At 53.4% G+C, this 22,328-nt stretch overlaps 1 protein-coding gene across 4 annotated transcripts in view; it reads right to left on the bottom strand.

The window, feature by feature from the left end:
• ZNF638 (zinc finger protein 638) overlaps window positions 1-15,204 on the bottom strand; it is a 37,775-nt gene extending 22,571 nt beyond the window's left edge. For 3 of the 4 annotated variants that reach the window (XM_068149401.1, XM_068149404.1, XM_068149405.1), the window contains exons 1-5: window positions 13,706-15,204; window positions 6,019-6,080; window positions 5,188-5,226; window positions 2,856-3,160; window positions 388-629 (exon numbers count right to left, since the gene is read on the bottom strand). In XM_068149401.1, the coding sequence (XP_068005502.1) occupies window positions 388-629; window positions 2,856-3,160; window positions 5,188-5,226; window positions 6,019-6,080; window positions 13,706-15,109 (2,052 nt within the window). In that variant the 5' untranslated portion in view covers window positions 15,110-15,204. The remainder of the gene's footprint in view (window positions 1-387; window positions 630-2,855; window positions 3,161-5,187; window positions 5,227-6,018; window positions 6,081-13,705) is intronic. The other variant, XM_068149403.1, reaches the window with a different exon arrangement.
• Between the last annotated feature and the right edge of the window lie 7,124 nt (window positions 15,205-22,328).

The following is a 22,328-nucleotide window of genomic DNA, read 5'->3' as shown; positions in this document are numbered from 1 at the left end:
CCATGAGAGTGGTGAAGCCCTGGAATGGGTTGTCCAGGGAGGTGGTTGGGGCCCAGTCCCTGGAGGTGTTTAAGCCCAGGCTGGATGAGGCTCTGGCCAGGCTGATCTAGTGTGGGGTGTCCCTGCCCATGGCAGGGGGGTTGGAACTGGATGATCCTTGTGGTCCCTTCCAACCCTGACTGATACTATGATAAGCTCCTCCACAGAGAGCTCAGCACTCCTTGTATGAAACAAGGAAGTGCCCAGCAGAACAGGGACCCAAATTTAATGGGCATTTCTTCCTGCTGGAAGGCAGCAGAGAGGCTCTGCTTCCCCTCTCTTAGAAAACCTTTGCTGTACAATGAGATGGTTACAATCCCAGAGGGCAAGCAGCCTGAAGAAACTCACCCTGTTGTAAGAAGGGGCATTAGGTCCAGCAGTTCCAGTAGCTGAGTCTTCCTCACCATCTTTTGGTTCTTTGTCTTCAGGCACCTCATCAGCTTTAGGAGATGAAGAACTTGACTCAGGCAAAGCAGCTTCATCTTTCTTGGAAGCCTTGGCAGAGCCACTTGTTTTCACTGGCTTCTTCACACTTCCAGATGACTTCCTCAGGTGTCCATGAGAGGATCCTGATCCTGAAGATCCCACTGCTTGAAGGGATTTATGTTTATTGAACCCTGCTACAAAACCAGGGCCCAAACTCTTCACTACTGCCTCCAGCTCTGCCTTTCTTTCTGTGAGTGGAAGGGGAAGAGGAGGCTGAGGGGAGACCTTCTGCCTCTCTACAACTCCCTGGAAGGCTGTTGGGAGCCAAGTGGGGGTTGGTCTCTTCTCCCAAGGATGGAGAGAAAATAGCCTCAACCTGCACCAGGGTAGGTTTAGGTTGGACATGAGGAACAACCTTTTTCTCCAGAAGGGTTGTTGAGGCCTGGCCCAGGCTGCCCAGGCCACTGGTGGAGGTCCTATCCCTGGAGGGGTTTCAAAGCCATGCAGATGCAGTGCTGAGGGGCATGGTTTAGTGGTGACCTGGCACTGCTAGGTTAGGGGTTGGACTCTGAGTTTCAAGTGCCTCTTCTAACCTAACCAGTTCTAGGATTCTGTGATTCTGCAGCAGGGAACACAAAAAGTTAAGTTTCCAAGACTAGCATCCTCCTCTCCCACACTGACACAACAGCACTCACTGCCTTGATGACTTCTGCTACACTCTGTGTCCTGCTCTCTCTGGCTCCTTGTCCTGCAAGCTGCTGTTTTAATTTACTCTTCCATGATCCAAGTTTCATTTCCTGCCTGCCTTCTCTCTCTGCAGGAAATCCCTATTCTGATCATGAATTGCTGCTTTTCCTCAGCTTTCTGCTCTGAAATGGTTTGCATTTCACCCTTTAAGAGCTCTCTGGAACTTCCTGTTCCTTCACAGCTTTTCACCTCGACTTCCTTCACAGCTTTTCACCTCCATTGGCTTCCCACTGGAGCTCAGCACTGTGGTAGTTTCAGGCTGTACCTTGAAAATTTTCCCACAGCTCTTCAGCAGAAAGCAGGAGAATATAAACAAACCACCAGTGGATGTATAAAGGAAAATACTGATAAGGTCTAAGTAACCCTACTGGGCAGATTACCAACACAAGCCAGTTGCTTCTTTTCACTTCCTTAGCTCTAGCAGATGCTAGCTCTGCTTTCTGCTGGCTTTGCTAACCTTGGCTGCATTGCTTTCTTGTGGCTCAGTATTAACAAACAACTTTCTGCTCTCCCTCTTGTCCCTTCTGTACAGGGAAGGGAGCAGGGAAGCTATTAGTAGCCCCCCCTGGCTTGTCCAGGGAGGTTCTTGTGCTGTTTATAAACTGTAAATGCTGTGTGTATTTTGCACATGCTCATTGCACTTCTAGATTGTAGGCTTGCTTGTCAATACAGCTGCATTTGCTTGCTAACTGAGCTGGTCTGGCTAGGTGAGGTTGGGGGGGGCAATTTTCAAGCCACCACAAGCACCTAGCAGAAAGATGAGGACAGTCTTTTGAGCAGGACTTCTTGTGGCAGGACAAGGGGCAATGGCTTTAAACTAAGAGGGGAGACACAGCCTAGATACAGGGAAGAAGCTCTTCGCTTGTGTGGGTGTTGAGGCACTGTGGGTGCTTCACTTGTGTGGGTGCTCTGGGCTGCCCAGAGAAGCGGCAGAAACATCCCAGCTCCGGTCAGGCAGGGCTCTGAGCAACCTCAGCTAGCTGAAGGTGTGGCTGCTGACTGCAGGGAGACTGGACTAGGTGATGTCAGCAATAGTGTGGCCAGCAGGAGCAGGGAAGTCATTCTGCCCTGTACTCAGCACTGGTCAGGCCACACCTTGAGTACTGTGTCCAGTTCTGGGCTCCTCAGTTTAAGGACATTGAGACACTTGAAGGTGTCCAGGGAAGGGCAATGAGGCTGGGGAGAGGTCTGGAGCACAGCCCTGTGAGGAGAGGCTGAGGGAGCTGGGGGTGATTAGCCTGGAGAAGAGGAGGCTCAGAGGAGGCTTCACTGCTCTCTACAACTCCCTGAAGGGAGGTTGTAGCCAGGTGGGGGTTGGTCTCTTCTCCCAGGCCAGCAGCACCAGAACAAGAGGACACAGTCTCAAGCTGTGCCAGGGGAGGTTTAGGCTGGAGGTGAAGAGAAAGCTCTTCCCAGAAAGAGGAATTGGCCACTGGGATGTGCTGCCCGGGGAGGTGGTGGAGTCCCCATCCCTGGAGGTGTTCAAGAGGGGCTTGGATGTGGCACTTGGTGCCATGGCTTAGTTAGTCAGGAGGTGCTGGGGGACAGGTTGGGCTTGCTGATCTCTGAGGTCTTTGCCCACCTTACTGATTCTATACTTCTATGTGCAGAGCTGCCCCCCACCCCGCCGCGCCGGGCCGTACCTCGGGAGCGGCTGGACCTCCTGGAGGAGCGATCGTGGCTGGAGGAGCGGCGGGGCCGGGGGCTGGCGCGGGGCGCGTGGCGGGAGCGGTGCGGCGACCTGGAGCGGTACCTGGGGCTGCGGCGCCGCGCGTACCAGGGGCTGCGGCTGCGGGGCCTGGGGCGGAAGCGGGCCGGGCTGCGCGAGCGGGAGCGCGAGCGGCGGTGGTAGTAGCTGGAGCTGGAGCCCCGGGAGCGCCTGGGGCTGGGGCTGGCCGAGCTGGAGCGCCGCCGGGGCGTCTGGTTTTCCTTTTTCTCCACAGCATTCCTAGCAGAGCAAAGGCAAACAGAGAGTTTGGATGAGGCAGAAAAGAAAGGTTGGGGGGAAAAAATACCAAGAACCAAACTGAGGAGGTTGAGAGCCTCTGCCATGAACGTTTTACAGGCTGGTAAGCGTGGGTGTGGGAGTTTAGGATAGGGAGAGACAACTGGAAAGAAGCAAGGAGGAGGCAATAACCCAGATGGAACAAGAGGAAGCTGCAAAGAAAACCTCTAAAGTCACAAGATGCAGCATTACTGGGGGAAAAAATAGGAAGAGAGACTCACTGAGACTCTGGAAAGTGTCCAGAGAAGGGCAATGAGGCTGGGGAGAGGCCTCAAGCACAGCCCTGTGAGGAGAGGCTGAGGGAGCTGGGGTTGCTTAGCCTGAAGGAGGCTCAGAGGAGACCTTATTGCTGTCTACAGCTCCCTGAAGGGAGGCTGTAGCCAGGTGGGGGTTGGTCTCTTCTCCCAGGCAACCAGCACCAGAACAAGAGGACACAGTCTCAAGCTGTGCCAGGGGAGGTTTAGGCTCAAGGTGAGGAAAAAATTCTTCCCAGAGAGAGTTGTTAGCCACTGGGATGTGCTGCCCAGGGAGGTGGTGAAGTCACCATCCCTGGAGGTGTTCAAGAGGGGACTGGATGTGGCCCTTGAAGCCACGGTTTAGTAGTCATGGGGTCTTGGGTGACAGGCTGGACTTGATGATCTTTGAGGTCTTTTCCAACCTTATTGATTCTATGACTCTAAGATGCAGCATTATTGGGGGAATAAAAATAGGAAAAGGAGCCATGAAAGCCATGAATTAAGACTCTTTCCTTGCCTCTTCCAAGTTTAGTGTGGAAGCTGGAAACTTTCAGATGTTAAATCTGAAAGAATGAGTGGGAATCAAAGAGACTGGAGGGGACCACCTAAAGATACTTCTGCTACACACTGATGCTACCTAGAGATGTCAGATGGATGGGGAACATGGGAAAGGTAACAAAGAGATCTAGGAGAGAAACAACTTCATCAATGCTGAGCAACCTCTGAAGGGTGGGGGCCAAGCCAGTGGGGCCAGACTCTTTCCAGTGGTGCCCAGTGTGAGGACAAGCTGCAACAGGTACAAACTAGAACACAAGAAATTCCACCTAAAGATAGTGGGAGCAGGCTGCCCAGAGAGGTGGTGGAGTCTCCTTCTCTGGAGAGATTCCAAACCCACCTGGACATCACCCTGGACCATCTGCTCTGGGTGACCCTGCTTTAGCAGGAGGGTTGGACTACGTGATCTCCAGAGGTCACTTCCAACCCCCACCATGCTGGGAGCCAGGGATTCTGTGGGCAGTTCACACCCTAGGCAGAATGTCAGACTAATTAATGCAAAGCCACAGGAGAAATCAAGCAAAATTCCAAGCCCTATCACTCCAGTTTGTAGGCAAGTTGAAACACACACACACACACACACTGAACCAGCTCTCACTGCAGTCCAGTTTGGAATGGGCCTCAGGGTGTGTTGTTCAGAAACTTGACAGCAAAGAAGAGAGATGAGCTCATGAATTCCAGTGTTTGTCCAGCTTGGAATCACCCAGCTCCCCAAGGGATCCACAGCCTGTGATGCAAGAGCTAAACCCAGCACACCCACTGTCAAACTGCTTTTGGCTTGCAACCCAGAGCGCTTGAACCGAGATCCAGTCTGAACAGCTCAGAATCACTCCTGCAGTTCAACCAGAGATCTACTGCTGGTCAGGCTCACTGCTGTTATCACAGCCAGTGCCTTCCAGACTGAAGGCCAGTGAGAAGACAGGTTCAGGAGGAGGCTGCTGACAGCATCAGCCTTGAGATGCAGAGCTCATGCTCACCCGTGTGAGAGTTTCAGCTGCTAGGTCGCTTGTTTTGTAGAAGCACTGCAGGAGAAAACCCACAAAAGCTCCCCACACAAATTTCTACTGAACACATCACAGCACTAACAAAGCCTGCCAGTCAGCAGAGGAGGAGAATTAACTGCATTCATCACCCATGTACCTATTAACAAAGAACAACCTGCAACCAAAAGGCAGTTACCTCCTGGAGGAATGAGCCTCGGGGTTCCAGTCGGGGTACCTGTGAAACGACAAGAACACAACTGTGACTGAAACAGCAGCACTGGAGCACAAGTTTCTCCATTCTGTGCTCCAGGACCACCCAGGGTCAAGCTCAGCTCTTACTCATCGGGCTAAAGCCATCTTAGAAAGCATTCAGTGACCACCCTCACGCTGTGTGGAGAGCACGACTGGAAGATCAGAAGAGGCTCTCATCCCCCTCTGATGTCACAGTGATGCCACACACACTGGGCCCAGGTCTGTGCTCCCCAGCTCAGAGATACAAGGAAGTACTGGAAAGAGTCCAGCAGAGGACTGTGAAGATGAGAGGCCTGGGGCATCCCTCTGAGGAGGAAAGGCTGAGAGCCCTGGGGCTGTTGAGCCTGGAGAAGAGCAGCCCCAGAGGGGAGCTGATTGATGCTGAGCAAAAGCTAAAGGGCAGGGGGCAAGAGGATGGGGCCAGACTCTTCTCAGTGATGTCCAGTGACAGGACAATAGGCACACGTTCCATAAGGAAAATTTCTTTCCTGTGATGGGCTCTGGAGCCCCGGAGCAGGCTGCCCAGAGAGGTTGTGCAGTCTCCTCCTCTGGAGAGCTTCCAAACCCAGCTGGACACTGTGATCCCAGGCAACCCGTTGTGGGTGACCCTGCTTTATTTAGCAGGGGAGCTGGACTGGATGATCCCCAGAGGCCCCTTCCAAGCCCCAGCATGCTGGGATGCTGGGATTCAGGAAACCTGCCAGCTGTCACAGCCCACAGCCACGCACAGCAACCACTTTCAACACTGAGACAACCTTTCAAAGGGGCTCCTTACTCTTGGCGCAGGTGGCGGCAGCTCTCGATGTGAGATGGAGTGTTCTGATGCAAGATCCAGTCCTGGGGGGGAGAGAAGACACCCAGAGAGGTTGGATCAGCATGGAAAATGGACCACAATTCCCACTCAGGTATTGTCACATTCTTCCCTTCCCCACATTTCACCTGCCAAGGGCAAACTTCTCCCTGCAGCTTGCTCCCCCTTAGGTAACACACCGGAATGATTCTCCATTAGCAGAAGCTCTTAACGAAGGAATTAAGCAGATGAACCAAAGGTCTTGTGTCAAACAAGCTTGTTCCTTCCAGCAACACACTGGGCTGATGTCACCACACTTTGAACACAAAAGGTTGATCTAATATGTGGCTGCATTAGAGGCAACCATCAGCAGCTCTCACAGGTTGTCAGAGCGATGATCACCACCACAGCCAGTTCAGCTGACTCGAAGGGACGCCCTGACACAACGTGGCAGCCTGAAGCCAAGTGTTTGAACAGAGGCAAGACTCCACAGGCCTTCAGCTCCAGAACGTTCACATCTGATCACTTTACAGCTAAAGGTCAATGCAATCCAATCTTCCACCCAATTCTGCATTAAAAACCCTAACATAGGAGTTTGCCATGGGAAACAGCTGATGAGACTAAGCCAGACTCACAGAGTCATGAAGGTTGGAAAAGAGGACCAAGATTAAGCCCAACCTTTAACCCAGCACTAAAGGTCATCACTAAACCATGTCCCTCAGCACCACATCTACAAACCCCCCCTGGCACAACTTGAGGCCATTTCCTCCTATCAGTTCTTTCTTGGGAGACCAATCCCCACCTGGCTCCAACCTCCTTCCAAGGAGCTGCAGAGAGCCAGGTGGCCTCCTCTCAGCCTCCTTTTCTCCAGGCTGAACAACCCCAGTTTCCTCAGCTGCTCCTCACAAGACTTGTGCTCTACTCTTCACCAGCTTCCCTGCCCTCCTCTGGACACACTCCAGCACCTCAGTGCTGTCCTTGCACTGAACCCAGTGTGGGAGATGCAGCCTCACTACAGGGGCACACCCCTTCAATCCTTGCCCCTGGTCCTGCTGGCCATGCTACTGCTGATCCAGGCCAGGATGCTGGTGGTCTTCTTGGCCCCCTGGGCACACATTGGCTCATATCCAGGCAGCTGTCATCCAACAACCTCAGGTTGTTTTCCATCAGACACTTTCCAGCCACTCCACCCCAAGTTCATGGGGTTGTTGTGACCAAGTGCAGAGCCCAGCTCTTGATCTTGTTGGATCTCATCCCACTGGTCTCAAGCCCATCAATCCAGCCTGGCCAGACCACTCTGTAGAGCTTCCAACCCTCCAGCAGGTCAACACTCCTCCACTCAGCTCAGTGTCACCTCCAAACTGACCAAGTGTGCCCTTGACCACTTCATCCAGATCACCAATAAAGAGACTAAAGAGAACAGGCCCCAGAGCTGAGCCCTGGGGAACACCACTTGTGACCTGCCTAATGAAAGAACTGCAGACAGTTTGCTAATGAGAAGAGACATGGCATGGCCTGAGGCTGGAAGGCATCAGTCAGTGACAACTAAGTACCCTTAAACCCCAGCTTTTGGCTGGTTTAATACTTTTAACACCAACCACAAGGGCTGAATAGTGCAGCAGCAGGCTCAGCTCCACACAACAGAGCTCTGTCAAATAACGGCATTGTGAAAAGCCACCTCACTTCTGAGCACAAGCCAGTTTAGAAGACAACAGCTGATCCAGTGGGCAGTTGGCAGCATCAGGAACTCCTGCTCAGCCACAGCACTGCTGACCACGCTGGCTGAAAGCAAAGCTCGTGATGGTTGACTCAGAGCTCATGAGGTGGAAGGATTCCTGTGACCAGGGCAGAGCTTTGGCAGCACAGAAGGTGGTGAATGCAGCACCATCAGCCTGTCAACACCAAGATGTGCTACAAGACAGTGACCCAAATGATTTATGCTGATGTAGAAGACAGTGGAGTTTAAAGCCATGATGATTCGTGCAAGCACAGGGACACAGCACGCACCAGCAAGGATCAAGCAGCTCAGCAGTGCACACCATTTTCCCCCCCTCATTTGCCATTACTGAGCAATCTTATTCTTAAAGCCACCAGTGAGCTGGAAGGTCAGACAAGAAAAGAATATTGCTCAAGGGCTACAAGGAATTCCTTGTGGAAATGAGAGGAGGTTGGCCTTCCAGTGTCCCACGCCGCGGTCCCACACGAGCAGGCACGCAGCGTCCACCAGGGTGCTCCCCAGCATCTTCAGCTCCCATCCAACGAGCCTGGCAGGCAACAAAGGCACACTGTCCTCCCTAACAAACACAGCTTCTTCTCTGAGCCTTCCTTATGCCAATGCCCTCTTGCACTTCTCAGTTACAGGAGGCTCCATTTAGGAATCACAGAATCATTTAGGTTGGGAAAGACCTTTGAGACCATCCAGTCCAACCCTTACCCCAGCACTGCCAGGGCACCACTGAGCCATGGCCCTCAGCACCACAGCTCTGAAACCCCTCCAGGGATGGGAAACTTCACCACTGCCCTGGGCAGCCTCTTCCAGAGCTTGACAAGCATCTTGGGAAAGAAATTGTTCCTCATGTCCAACCTCAACCTCCCCTGGCACAACTTCAGGCCTCTTATCCTAAAATTATTCCCAACTTCCTAACCTGAAACACTTCTGATGACACTTCAGTTGTAAAAGCAGTTAGTAGGTAAAAAAAAAGTTTGACCCCAGCTTTCTTACAGGCCTCTTTAAGTACTGCAAGACCCCCAGGTGGTCTCTCCCTGGAGCCTTCTCTCCTCCAGGCTCAACACCCCCAACTCTCCCAGCCTGGCCTCACAGCAGAGGGCTTCCAGCCCTCCCACCATTGCTGTGGCCTCCTCTGGCCCTGCTCCAACAGGTCCCTGTCTGTGCTGAGGACTCCAGAGCTGGACCCAGCACTGCAGGTGGGGTCTCAGCAGAGCAGAGGGGCAGAATCCCTTCCCTCCACCTGCTGCCCACACTGCTGGGGCTCAGCCCAGGGACAGGTTGGCTCTGGGCTGCCTGCATGGTGCCAGCTCATGTCCAGCTTTGCACCCGCCAGCACCCCCATGTCCTTCTCCACAGGGTACTGCTCTCCAGCCCTTCATCACCCAGTCTGGATTGATCTCAAGGATTGCTTGGCTACTCAAGACCTCACCACCTTCACATTAAATCTATTTCAGCCAGCAAACAAAAATGTTAACAGTCAGTGTGATCCAGAGTGCTGACAAGAGCACAAAAGCACAGTGCTCCAGGGTGAGAGGTGCTTGAGGACAGAGAAATCCCACTTCATTCCTCCAACACAAGCCCTTTGCCACTTGAAAACGAAGCTGCTCTTCCAAGTACTCAGAAAATGCCTCAGTTATGGTGAGGGGTTTGGAAACAGATCTGAAATGAGACAGAACTAAGGAGAGATTCTATCTACCCAAGACTACAGCTGGGTATTCTTCCCAGGGAAACAGGCTGCAGGGCACAGCTGCACCCAGCTGTGAGACACCTCCTGCATCAGCAAGCCCCTTCAGCAGCAATTCATTCTTTAAACTCCTTTATTAATCTCCAAAAGCCCTTTCTTGAGTGTGTCCTTTCTCAGAACACAGCCAATCCCTGCCAACACCAGGAGAACCTCCCTAGCACAAGGTAAAAGGGCAAATCCTGTGTGTTCCTGGTGCTGCTGCAACATCAGCAAGCTTCCAGTCCATGACGATTATCACTCACCCCAAAGCCACAATGTTTCAATGCTAAATAGGTTGTGAGAGAGCTGGCACCTGGCTGCAGGGACCACAGCCAGCCATCTGTGAAGCTGTAACTGGTGGCTTCTGAAGCAAAAGCCACCTTTCAATAGCTCTGTAGAAGAGGTGCTCAGGACTCTTTTGGACTGCAGAGGAAGCAGAGAATCCATTTGCTTGCTCAGCTGTCAGACACTCAAAGCAGAGCTCTGCACTTTGGGATGCTGCAGTCATCTCAAGGCCATCTTCAACTCTGACCCCCATCAGACCTCATTAATTAAGCAACTTGAAAAGGCCTAGAGAGAGAAATGGTCAAATGCAGTGGGATGGGGAATGCCAGAAGTGGTTTTCACTCCAAGCCAAACCTCAGCCAATTTTTCACTGCAGTTATGGGAGAGCCAAGCTGAAGGAACAAGGAAGAACTTCAGATGATGCCAAAGAGATGTTTTGGCCACCACCCAACCATCACTGTAGCTCCAGAGGCAGATGGACACTCCAGGAGCAGAGGTCAGGTCTCACATCCATCCACAACCACGGTGTTTTTCATACAGTACATCCAAGTAACACTCTTGAGGTCTCTTCCAATCAGCAACAAAGCTTCTGCTTCAAGAGAAGGAATCCTGGAGGAGCCTGCACTTCAGGTCTGGGTTAAAACAATGCACAAGACAGCCTGGCACCATAAATAGTCTGAGCTTGAAACTCAGCACTCTCACATGGTTGGAAGTTTGGTTTTCACAGGTCCAGCATCTCCAAACACTGGAGAGAGAGGTGGCCTTCCTCCTTCAGTGCCTTTCTTCATCTTCACCCCTTCCTGTTTGACATTATCCCCTCTACCTGTCTACTTCCAAGCCCATTTGTCACCAAGACACCATTCAGAACACAGCATTTCTAAACTGCTTGCTGCAACCTCACAGAGCCACAGGCTGGTTTAGCTTGGGAGGGACCTAAAAAGCTCATCTGGTCCTTCCTCTCCAGTTTAAACCTCCCTCTTTTAGTTTCAAACCATCACCCCTTGTCCTGTCACAACAGGCACTTGTAAAATGCCAGAGCTGAGCAGAAAGGCAGAGTCCACTCCCTCCAGCTGCTACCCACGTTGCCTTGGATAAGGTTTTGCTCTCAGACATCACCAGCTGACACTGAGCTTCTTCTCAAGTGACACCTCCACAGGGCTGCTCTCCATCCCTTCATGCCCCAGCCTGTATTTGTGCTTGGAATTACCTCAATCCAGATGCTGATCTTGCATTTGGCCTCTGCTGAAGTACCTAAGGTTTGCAGGGGCCCACCTGTCAAGCTTGTCCAGGTCCCTCTGGATGGATCCCATCACTCCAGCATGTCAACCACATCTCTTGGCTTGGTGTCATCTGCAAGCTTGAGAGCCTCAATCCCACTGCCCGTGCCATGAACAGTGCTGATCCAAGGACTGACCCCCAAGCTATCTGGTTAAGAGAATCCCAGCATGGTGGGGCTGGAAAGGACCTCTGGAGACCCCCAAGTCCAGCCCCCCAGGCTGAAGCAGGGTGACCCACAGCAGACTGCTCAGGATGCCCAGATGGGTTTGAAATCTCTCCAGAGAAGGAGACTCCATAACCTCCCTGGGCAGCCTGCTCCAGGGCTCCAGCATCCTTACAGCAAAGAAAGGTTTTCTATATACTTTTAGGTGGACCTTCCAGTTTGTGCCCACTGCCCCTTGTCCAGCCACTGGACACCACTGACAAGAGTCTGGCCCCATCCTCTTGCCCCCCACCCTTTAGCTCTTGCTGAGCACTGATCAGATCCCCTCTGGGGCTGCTCTTCTGCAGGCTCAACAGCCCCAGAGCCTTTCCTCCTCAGAAAGACGCTCCAGGCCCCTCAGCATCTTCATAGCCTCTGCTGGACTCTCCTGGGCTGAGGACAATACTCCACAGATGCAGCCACTCTCGGGCAGAGTAGAGGTAGAGGAGATCCTCCCTCGACCTGCTGGCCGCAGCCTTCTCGATGCACTCGGAGAGGTTGTTTGCCTTCTCGGCCACAAGGGTACGTCGCTGCCTCACGCTGAGCTTGCTGTCCAGCAGGATTCCTCTGTCCCTTTTCCACGAAGCTGCCTTCCACCAGGTCACTCCCTGGACTCGTCCTTGAGGGCTCAGAACAGCCTGAGCTGCCCAAGCAGCAGCAGGCGTACACGAAGGGAAAACAAGACTGATACAGAACGAAATCAATACAGCAGAGCTAGGAGCAGCCACAAGAGGGAGCAAAGGTTGAGCAGCCACCATCGGGGGAGGCCATCTGCAGAGCACACACCTGGCTGCAGCACCATTTGGACCAGAAGGCATCACCCTGAATAAAACTTGAGGTGAATGGTGAGGAACTTTTAGGAGTAACTTCTGCTCTGGTTTAGAAAGCACCAGCAAACAAGCTCCTGAGTGATGCACACCTTTGGGAAGGGCTTTGTCTACCCATTAAGGACACCCCAAATCTATCCATTGTACACATTTACAGCTAAATTCTTCCCTTTTAAGTCCTCAAGGCTGCCCAGACAGCCACATCCCTGCCTGGGTAAACCAACACGAAGAGGGATCTTCAGTCTGCTTCACCAACTTACCCATTCCTTTGGCTTCTGCACAGGCAGCACAGACAGGACTTGGTGATCTTCCATCACTCTGCAAAGTCCCTCCCCCCTACCACCCCCCATGGGCTTGCCATGCAATTCCTGTAGATTCTTTAACCAGGAGACTAATAATGACTTATCAATTTTTGGTCCTGATCATTTTGGGCAGACTAAGCCTAAGCCTTCCAGGAAAAAGCCCCCACAGCTCTCAAAATGCTTTTCTCTCTCCCAGCGTTCCCCAGCTCCTTCCATTTCTCCCTTCAAGAGGTGAAACTGTCCCTGGCTTGCTAGCTGAATGCTCAGTCAGATGAATGAAGCATTTTGTGCCACCCCAGGGCCAGCCTCCAGCCTCTGGGACAGTCAGTGTCACACAGAGCACGTCTGGAAGATTGAATCTTTGCAGCTCAATAGGCTGCTTTCTTTACAGGCAGACTTTGCAGGAGGAGGAGGAGGAGGAGGGGGGCAAATAAATGAACATCTTTCAGCTACCCCACTGAGATTTGACTTTTGCTTATATCTTTGTCCCCCACATGACATTAATCCCCCAAACCCAACACAGCAGGGGTTGGAAAGGACCTCTGGAGATCTAGTCCAAGCCACCTGCTGAAAGAAGAGTCTCCCAGAGCAGGCTGCCCAGGATCATGGCCAGGAAGGCGATGTTTTACTTATGGAATCACATCATCATTTTGGCTGGAAAAGATCTCCAGGATCGAGTCCAACCCTCAGCCCAGCACTGCCAGGTCACCCCTAAACCACATCCCTCAGCACCACATCTGCACAGCTTTGAAACCCCTCCAGGGATGGGGACTCCATCACTGCCCTGGGCAGCCTCATCCAGGGCTTGATCCCTAGGAGAAGAGAACAACCCCCACCCGGCTCCAACCGCCTTCCAGGGAGCTTTAGAGAGCTAGAAGGTCTCCCCTTAGCCCCTTTTCTCCAGGCTGAACAGCTCCCTCAGCTGCTCCTCACCACACTCGTGCTCTAGCTCCTTCCCCAGCTCTGCCACCCTTCCCTTTTGGGGCACGCTCCAGCACCTCAACGCCCAAAACTCAACCGACACCAAGTCTGGCTTCGCCGAGCAGGGCTCAGCTGTGTCACTTGAAACCCTCTGCAGGAGACACAGGTCACTCTTTAATAAGCAACAACAGACAGAAACCCAGCGTGCGTGGCAGCTGCGGAACAGAGGAGGCCGTGGCAGCCGTTACAGCGATTTACCAGCGCCGGCTTCTAAGCGCATCTGAGGCGGGCGGCCCGCGGCACGACTCATTGAGCGCCCAGGGGAGAATTAGTTCATTAAAAGAGGGCGGCAGGGAAGGTGCCGAGGACAGGTTTATGGGGTAATCTTTTGAGAGAGCCACTCACCTTCATCTCAGTGCACTCAATGTTACACAGAGAACACATATGTGGGAATATTCTCGGCGACGTGGCATAGTAGTCATTCATCATTGATGGGGTGGGCAACTTTTTGGTCTTCTGGGCATCGGACTGCGGGAGGACGGGAAGCCAGGACGCCTTCACGATGCCGAAAGGAGATCGAAAGGGCTCCTCGGCCTGCGGGCGGAAGGGCTTGGGGGCTGCTCCCGAGCCGCTCGGGGCGGTGGGCTGGCTCGTCCCAGACTCGTGCTGAGGTCTTTCGTGGTGGTTTACGGCGGGGATTTCGGCTGGGAAGGGCGGCTGGGTCATCGGTGGCATCACGTGCTGGGGCATGGGCTGCTGGACAAGAGGCGGCATGACCGGCGGCATTATGGGCTGTACCAAGGGTGCCATGATGGGCGGCATCATAGGTGGCATGATGGGCGCGATCACGGGCTGGGATACGGGTTTCACCCCCGGGAGTCCAGGAGGCGTTACGCATATTCCGGACACCTTCCCCGGAGCCTCGGCTGGAAAGAAGGGTCGAGGGTTCGAGGAATCGAGCTGGAATCTGGTCTGTTTGATCAGATCTTCAACCTGGAACACCGGATTGCAGGGCACGCTGGGCGGGGGGACAGCCATGGGCACGCTCTGCTCCCGGGGGAACTCCTCCCTCTTCTCGGCGCCGGGCACCTCGGGAGCGTAGACACGCGCTTCCAGAGGCTCCTCGGGCAGAGCCTCAGGGTTGAAGGGACGCACCTCCAGAGGGTCCTCGGTGTAACCGTACTTGCTCGCGTGGCCGTAGTCGATCACTTTGCCCTTGACCGCCGCGCCGCCCGCCGGCTCCTCCGCCCGGCTCTGACCGTGTAGGCCGGGCAAAGGATGCCCCATCTTGCGCATCCGGATCTCTCTCAGGATCAGCGGCATGTTCTCGGGGGTCAGCTGGTCGTCCGGGTACCGGCTGAGCTCCTCCAGGTCTTCGTTGGACAGCCCGAAACTGGCGAGAATGCTGGAGGCGCTTTCCGGCGTGTAGCGGTTCTGGGCGTTGGCGTTCTGCTCCGAGATGCGCGCCGGGCCGGGCGGCTTCGGCCCGCTCATCCCGGGCGAGCAGGTGGTGATATCCCAGCGTGTCGAGCGAGGCTCCCCCTTCTGCTCCTGGTGCAGGTTTGTCTTCTCCTTCACCTTCCTGGGGTCGGGCCTGTGCAGAGTGACCCGCACGTTTATCCTCTGGGAGCCCGTCCACTGAAGCGTCTCCTGCCCCGAGCATCTCGGCGGCGCCCCCTGAGGAGCTCCGGGCGCGGGTTTTCTCTGAGGCCCTCCTGCGCCTCCTCCCGGAAAGGATCCTGGAGGCTTTGCGCCAGACGGGTTAGGTCCTCTGGGCCTCTGAGGTAAAGTTCCTCTAGGGCTAAACATTGTGCTTTTCGGAACCACCCGACTTAACCACGCATGAGGAGGTGCGGAAGCGTTGGGAGCAACCGAGGTCAACTGCTGGAGAGCCAACTGTGTCTTAATGTGAGCAAACTGTAAGGGAGGAGGGCCCAACAGAAGTGGGCTCCCAACGCCAAGGTGCAAGGAATTCACAAGTGGTGCGAAACTTTCCAAGAATAACACAAAGCTGAAAGTTAAAAGACAAGGATTAGATGGTTTGGCCTTCACAGCTACCTTATGCTGGGGGTTCTAGAACCAGTGAGAACAACAGAGGTCACAGCAAGGTGTTTTAGTGACAGTTTAAATGGTACTCTGGGATTCAAAGCTCAGTGGAACAGGTTTGGGTCTGGTTGGGGGAGGGGGGGGGGGGGTTTGCACTGCATTACATCTTAACACGCAGTGGTTAACAGGTAATTAAAGGAAATGAGCTTGGCTCGAGTTCAAACATCACAGACAACATACCTGGAGATGACACACTCAAAAACTTTTCCAAAGCTTGGCATTTCAGTGCTTCAGGACAGTTTGGATACATTTACAATGACAATAAGCCAAAGCAGCAAACCCCATTTACCAGGCAAGAACCAAGTGAAACCGCTCTGTGGATGTTACAAACACCAGAGGTTTGGTTACAGTAGTTTTGTAACCTCAACAGTTACAGCTGGGATGTCAGCTCCCTGTGGACTTGATCTGAAGACAGCAGCAGAGTTGTTCAGGAGGACACTCCCATCACCACTCTCAGGGGTAAACTACTATACCCTGAAAGCATTCCAAGGGTGTGACAACATTTGAGCTCTGTGGCTAGAAAATAATCCACTTCCAGATGTTAAAGGCAAGACCTTGGATTGACACACAGCTTGCAACAGGTGTATGACCATACAGGAACTGGAACCATCTGTGTGTGAGCACAGGGGCAATGGAAGCTGCCAGCTTCTATTCCAGCTCAAGCCACCAAGAACTTAGTCCCATCAGGCAGTAAAAGGAAGTACAAATGCAGGGAGAGTCAGACAAAGTTATGCTCACACTAACAAATAAGTAAATGATGACATGCCACCAGGCCTGGGAAGTTCTTGCAGCAGACTCAGAGCAAGGTGCCTCCTCCACAGGCCCAGCACAGGCAGAAGGACCCCAACAAATCCTCACCCCAACCCTTGCCACTTTGTCTCCCCAAAGCAGCTGGTGTCACTCTTCTCACAGCTCTAGATGAGGTCTGAATGAGGTTTGCTGGCAGCTTTTCACCAAGTGCACCTCCAGCAGGGCTGGCAGACACACCTGGGGGTTTCTGAACTCACATGCTGGACCTCTGCAGTGCTGAGGTTCTGATCTCACCAATGCTAACTCCATCACAGGTAATGGTTTTCAAACCCCACTTAAATTGTCCCCCAAGAGAGGGTTTTTTTCCCAAGTGACTGGGGGTGCCTCTCTCATGGCAGCCATCTGTAGGGACTGAAGCTCGAGAGCCACAACTCAGAAGCCAAAAATGACACAGAGCTATGGCCTGAGAGAGGCAAACCACAGCTGCAGGAGACTCAGCTTTTACAGCTGAATCCCTCTGACTTCTGGTTGTCTCCATGTTCTGAAGTTCTATCAGCAATTACTTAATTAAGTACAAGCTGCAGTCAGGCCAAGGACACAAAATACCTACAGGAACATCATCCACCTCTCTTCATCAAAAAGAAGAGGAAGCCATAAGAAAGATTCCCACCAGACACCCCCCAGAACCAGGCCCTCATCCAACAGCTCCCTCCACAAATCAAAGCACATTTAAATGGCAGCTGCACATCAGGCCAAGCTCATTCAAGCCACTTTCAAAACAAACCATGAAGCAAACACTTCAAGTCATCTCCTGCCTGCCCTTCAGACTTGCTGTTCATGAGAGCTCCCAACAGTGGGGAGCAAAAAACAACACAAAGCTCTCGTTGTGAAAGTACTTGGAGAGAGACAGAGTCAAAGCCAACCATGGCGAGTGTGAAGGTATCAGGAGAGCTCAAATCACACAACTGTTTGGTTTGGAAGAGACCTTTAAGATCATCAAGTCCAACACTGAACCCAGCACTGCCAGGTCATGACTAAACCAGGTCCCTCAGCACCACAGCTCTGAAACCCCCTCCAGGGATGGGGACTCCACCACTGCTCTGTCAGCTCGTTCCAGGGCCTGACAAACCTTTCAGGGAATAAATTGTTCCTCATGTTCAACCCAAACCTCCCATGGTGCAACTTGAAGCCATTTCTTCTTGTTCTTGGCAAAAGATGGGCTGGACACAGGTGGAGAACAACACAATGCTGGAGGATGTCAGGTGTGGTGAAGGCACAGGAAGGGACTGTGTGCCAGCTCTTCACTTCTGGGCTGTGCTGGGATGCTGCTGCTTTGGTTTGAATTCTTCTGGTTGGCTTGAGTGAACAGTGTGAAGCAGGTGTGATGAATGTGCCCTTGAATGAGAATTCTCAACTGTATGATTCACAGAGGCAAGGCATGGCATCTGTTGGGCTTGCATGGAAAGGGTTTGGTCTCTTACAGCATCTCTTGCAGAAGGTTCCCCTCCACCCAACTCTGCAGCCTGTGCCCAGGGCTCACTGAATGGCAGCACAGCCTGGCAGGGTGTCACCCACCCCTCCCACTTCTGTATCATCAGCAAACTGGCTGAGCTCACTCCATCCTTTCAGTCAAGCTGTTGAACAAGACTGGCCCCAGCCCTGACATGGCAAGCTACAGGCCTCCAACTGCTGATCACAACCCTCTGAGCTCTTTCAGCCAGGCCTCAACACACCCCACTGTCCACTCATCCACCCCACACCTCCTGAGCTCACCTATGAGGATGCTATGGCAGCCAGTGACAATTACCCAAGACATTAATTAGGCAGAACAGTCACACAGAGACTTTTGTCAGAAGTAGGACCAGGCTGGAGGAGGCTCTGGCCAGCCTGATCTAGTGTGGGGTGTCCCTGTCCACGGCAGGGGGGGTGGAACTACATGATCCTTGTGGTCCCTTCCAACCCTGACTGGTACTATGAAGTAGCCAACAGAAGGCTGCCATCTGTTCTGGGCCTGGACCTACCAGAAAGCTTAACCACCAAACAGCCTTGGAACTGGCTGCTCCCTAAACAGGACCACACAGCCATGAGCTCAGCCACTGTGCTGCTGGAAGACTGGCACCAGCATTTGAAACAACCTTCCTGGGTCAGAGAGGAACTTACTCACCCCCACAGTAACCCAAACGGACCTGAGCACACCCAAAGACATGAGTTCCCTCATCACCTGGCCCCAACAACAACTCAAAAGGCAGTAAAGAGAGGTCAAGCATCTGAACAGGCTCAGATTCTCTCCTGACCTTGAGTCAAGTGCTGCAGTGCAGCCTCCATCAGCTGGGTCCCAGACTGACCTTCTGAAAAGAAAGGCTGGAAACAACAGTCCAAAGATAAAGCCATGCCAAGAGCAAGCAAACAATGCTCTGGATATTTAAGGCCAGAATGTCCTCTTCCTCTCCAAGGAGAGCTTTGTTTGGGGTGTGCCTCTGATCCTCCAGGGCTGCCTTTGCTGGTGCAGGGACATCCTGACTGGTTTCCCAGCAGCCACCAAGCACCCTGCTGATGCTTTATGGGCAATGAAGAGGTAGAATTCCTCCAAGACAACACTCCTCAGCTGGACAAGGTAGTCCTTGAAACTTCAGAGCCTCACAGAAAAGCCAGGCAGCAGCCCTCTTGTTTTGCTTTCAACAGTCCATTTCAGAGAGCTTCCCCAATGGCTGGGTAAAAGAAACGTCCTGGCTCTCTGCTTAGAGAACACCAGCAGGGTGGAGCTGGAAGGGACCTCTGGAGATGATCTAGGCCAACCCCCTGCTAAAGCAGGGTCACCCACAGCAGCTTGCCCAGCATCACAATGGCCAGGGGGGCTTGGAATCTCTCCAGAGGAGACTCCACAACCTCTCTGGGCAGCCTGAGACAGGGCTCCAGCACCCTCACACCAAAAAGGTTTCTCATCATGGAAGTTGAGATGGAACCTCCTGGGCACCAGTTTGTGCCTGTTGCTCCTTGCCCTGTCCCTGGGCACCACTGAGAAGAGTCTGGCCCCAGCCTCTTGCCCTCTGCCCTTTAGCTCTGGCTGAGCATTGCTCAGCTCCCCTCTGGGGCTGCTCTTCTCCAGGCTCCACAGCCCCAGGGCTCTCAGCCTGTTGTGGTTTAAAGGTTACCAGAGGGACCCTACGGTGGAACCCGACCCCGGGGGCAGTCACTGGGTCCTGCCATTCCCTCCCCTTTCCTGCCCATCCTCTATTCAAGGGGGCAGAAAGTTCCAGTGCTCTCTCTCTTGCCTTTTGCCTTCCTGCCTGGTGGGGAGCTGCTGCCTACCTCCAGGAACTCCACTGCCATCCAACCTTTGGTTCTGTCTGTCTCTGTATATATTCCTTTCTTCAATACCTCTCTACATCCCTTTTCCCTAAATACCTTTTATTTTCCCTTAAAATCACTTTCAGTTCTGTCTACCCCTTTCCTTCCCCTGCCTCTCTTTCCCCCTGAGGGGGATAATCCACATTCTGCCCTGTGGAGCTTTTGCCCTGCAAGCTTAAGCAGTGACACAGCCCCCCACAGGCAGGGCAGCACCCAGCACAGCTCTTTGAAAGCCCAAACTTTCCTCTTTCTTCCTCCACCCAATCTGTACAACCAAGCAGGATGTCACAGGGTACAAAATGAGCAGCTCAGGGAGCTGAACATTAATGTCAAATGCTAGTGAGCTGCTGACAGAAACCACTACAGAAACCATTAGGTAGCCATCTCCAATATGAAAGCACCTAGCAGAAGTTCACAGAAGCTGCAGTTCCCTAAAAGTAGACAAGAAGAGGATGTGCTCACTTGGGGGGGGGGACCTCAGACACTCCTCACCCTGACCAGATGGGGAAGTGGAAACAACCAAAGCTGATCAATCTCTAAAGGCTGGAGCCTGCCTCTTTTCAGTGGTGACCAGTGAAAGGACAAGGGGCAATGGGCACAAAGCAGGAGGTTCCACCTGAGCTTCCCTGAAGGGCTGGACTGGATGATCCCCAGAGGTCCCTTTAAACCCCCACTGTGCTGGCATTCTGTAAAGGCCCTCAGTGCCTCCTCCCACAGGCACAAGATGCTCAGCCAGGATAAAATGCCACAGCCTTCCAAGTCCAAACCCATCCTTTTCTTCCCCTATCCCAGTTTTCTACTGCCATGCAAGACATTCCACAGCATGGAACAGCTCCTGGGCCTGACTGGGTTGGCTGTCCCAGCTGTGTCCCCTCCCAGCCTCTCACTCACCCCACTCTGCTTGTTTTGGGAGGAAGAGAGGGAGAAGAAGCAGTAGTGAGGGAAGAAAATCTTGATGCCATAGAAGTAATGCCCAGGAAGAGCCAAACCATTGATGTTTCCTTCTGCTGGTCCAGCCACAAGTCCAAAACATAGCACCAGTCCAGGGGATGAAGTATGAAACATTCCCAAAACTTGGAGTTGGCCCTCGGTATCCCCAGGGGTGTTTGCTCTGCTCCTCAGAGCTGGGCCTGACAAGCCCAGCCCCAGGGCAACCACATCAACCATTTCAGCTTGGATCTGTTTGGAGGTCTGCAAGGCCCTCCTCACAACTGTTCTTCTTTTGGGTTGCTCAACAGAGAGGATTCACAACTCCAACACAGCTCCTCCAGAGAGCCTCAAGGCCCAGGAAAGCTGCTGTTCCTCTTCTGTTAGCTGGCAGGGACCTGGCTGCTCGACCATCAACCACGACCATCTTCATCTTCCCACTTCAGTTCCCAGGCCTGGATCTCCTTTGCAGCTCCCTTGACCTTGCTCTGTTCTCCACTTTCAGCAGGATCTGGATTACTCTCTTCCTTTGTCAAACACTTTCCATGGTGTGGTGCCCAAAACAACAATGTCAGTGTATGGCTGGTCCTCAGCAGGCACCAAAGTCCACCAGAGTCTCGTGCTCCAATGCCAGACCATCGAGTCCACATCAGCCAGTCAAACCCACTGCCCCTCTCTTGTCTGGCCACCCTGCTCCTGGCTGGAGCACTCAGCAGCCAGCTCCTGCACCAGCAGACCAGACATCCCTTCAAGCTCAGGAGAAGCAGCAGCCTCAGCTCTTCTGCTGCATCTGGGGCAGGCCAGCACCAGCAGACACTGCCGGAGGACACCGGTGTGTTCAACACCAGCCTCTGCTGCACAGCCCCAGGGCGCTGGGACATCATCCAGAGGCCTGGACACCTCCCCCCCTCCCCTTGGGTAAGAAGCTGCTCCACTTGCCCCCCCAGTCCAGCAGATCACTCTGGAGGAAACCCTTCCTGCACAGGTGTTTGTGCTGAATCTCCTCCCGGTTTAGCTACAGCGTCCATTTGTGTCATCCTTAGACCCAGCGACCCCCCAGGTGCTCTGAGGGTGCTGAACATGCTGCTGGCAGAGCTGAGGCATCCCTCCTTCCGTGCTCTGCCTCTTCAGGCTCACACACCTGCTCAGGCAAAGGCTCCCAGGCCATGGGAGGTTAAAACTGCTCTAGGCTCCTGCCCAAACCCTCCCATGTGCCGGTGCCACCAGCTGCCGCAGGGCACGGATCCACGAAGGGCTGAACATGGACTGGTGGCTTCAGAGTGCGAGGAGATGGCAGCAGGGCACTGTTGTTACAGCCAAAACCAACACCAGGCTCAGCAGTACACACCACTAGGAACGTTTCAGACACATCAGGTGGGTCAAGAAAGCGTGGGGCTGCTGCAAGGAGGTTGGCAGGATCCATCTCAGAGCAGGAGGAAGGTGGAACTGCTGTTTGTCTCCAGGGGCTGCTTCCCAGAGTGCTGGCCAGTTACCAGACCAGGCTCAAAGCTCTGCTTTCACCACCTTCCCCAGACAAAACAAAACCCCACAGCAAAGAGCAAAGGCTGGAAGCTGTATTTTCAAGGCCCTACAAGCAGCAGCAAATCAGCACCAAGCTGTCCAGCACGCTCCAGTCAGACCTCTCCACCCCCACTCGGGCTCCTCTCTCAGAACGGAGGGGTGCTGATCCTGGCCAGCAGCCAAACACCCCCAAAGCCATTTGCTCACCCCCCACTCCCCAGCCCAACAGGACAGGGAGAGCAGGAAGCACAAGAAGTGAGGAAACTCACAGACAAAAGACACAAAACCCCCAAAGTAAAGCAAAGGCAACTATTACTCACCACCTCCACAGGTAGGTCAGTGCCCAGACAGACTCCAAGCAATGATCACACTGGAA

The sequence above is a fragment of the Melanerpes formicivorus genome, unplaced genomic scaffold (genome assembly GCF_026170545.1).
Source record: "Melanerpes formicivorus ecotype bairdi unplaced genomic scaffold, bMelFor1.0.p_v2 SCAF_18, whole genome shotgun sequence".
Classification (NCBI taxonomy): Eukaryota; Metazoa; Chordata; class Aves; order Piciformes; family Picidae; genus Melanerpes; species Melanerpes formicivorus.
This window is presented reverse-complemented; position numbering and strand designations above follow the sequence as displayed.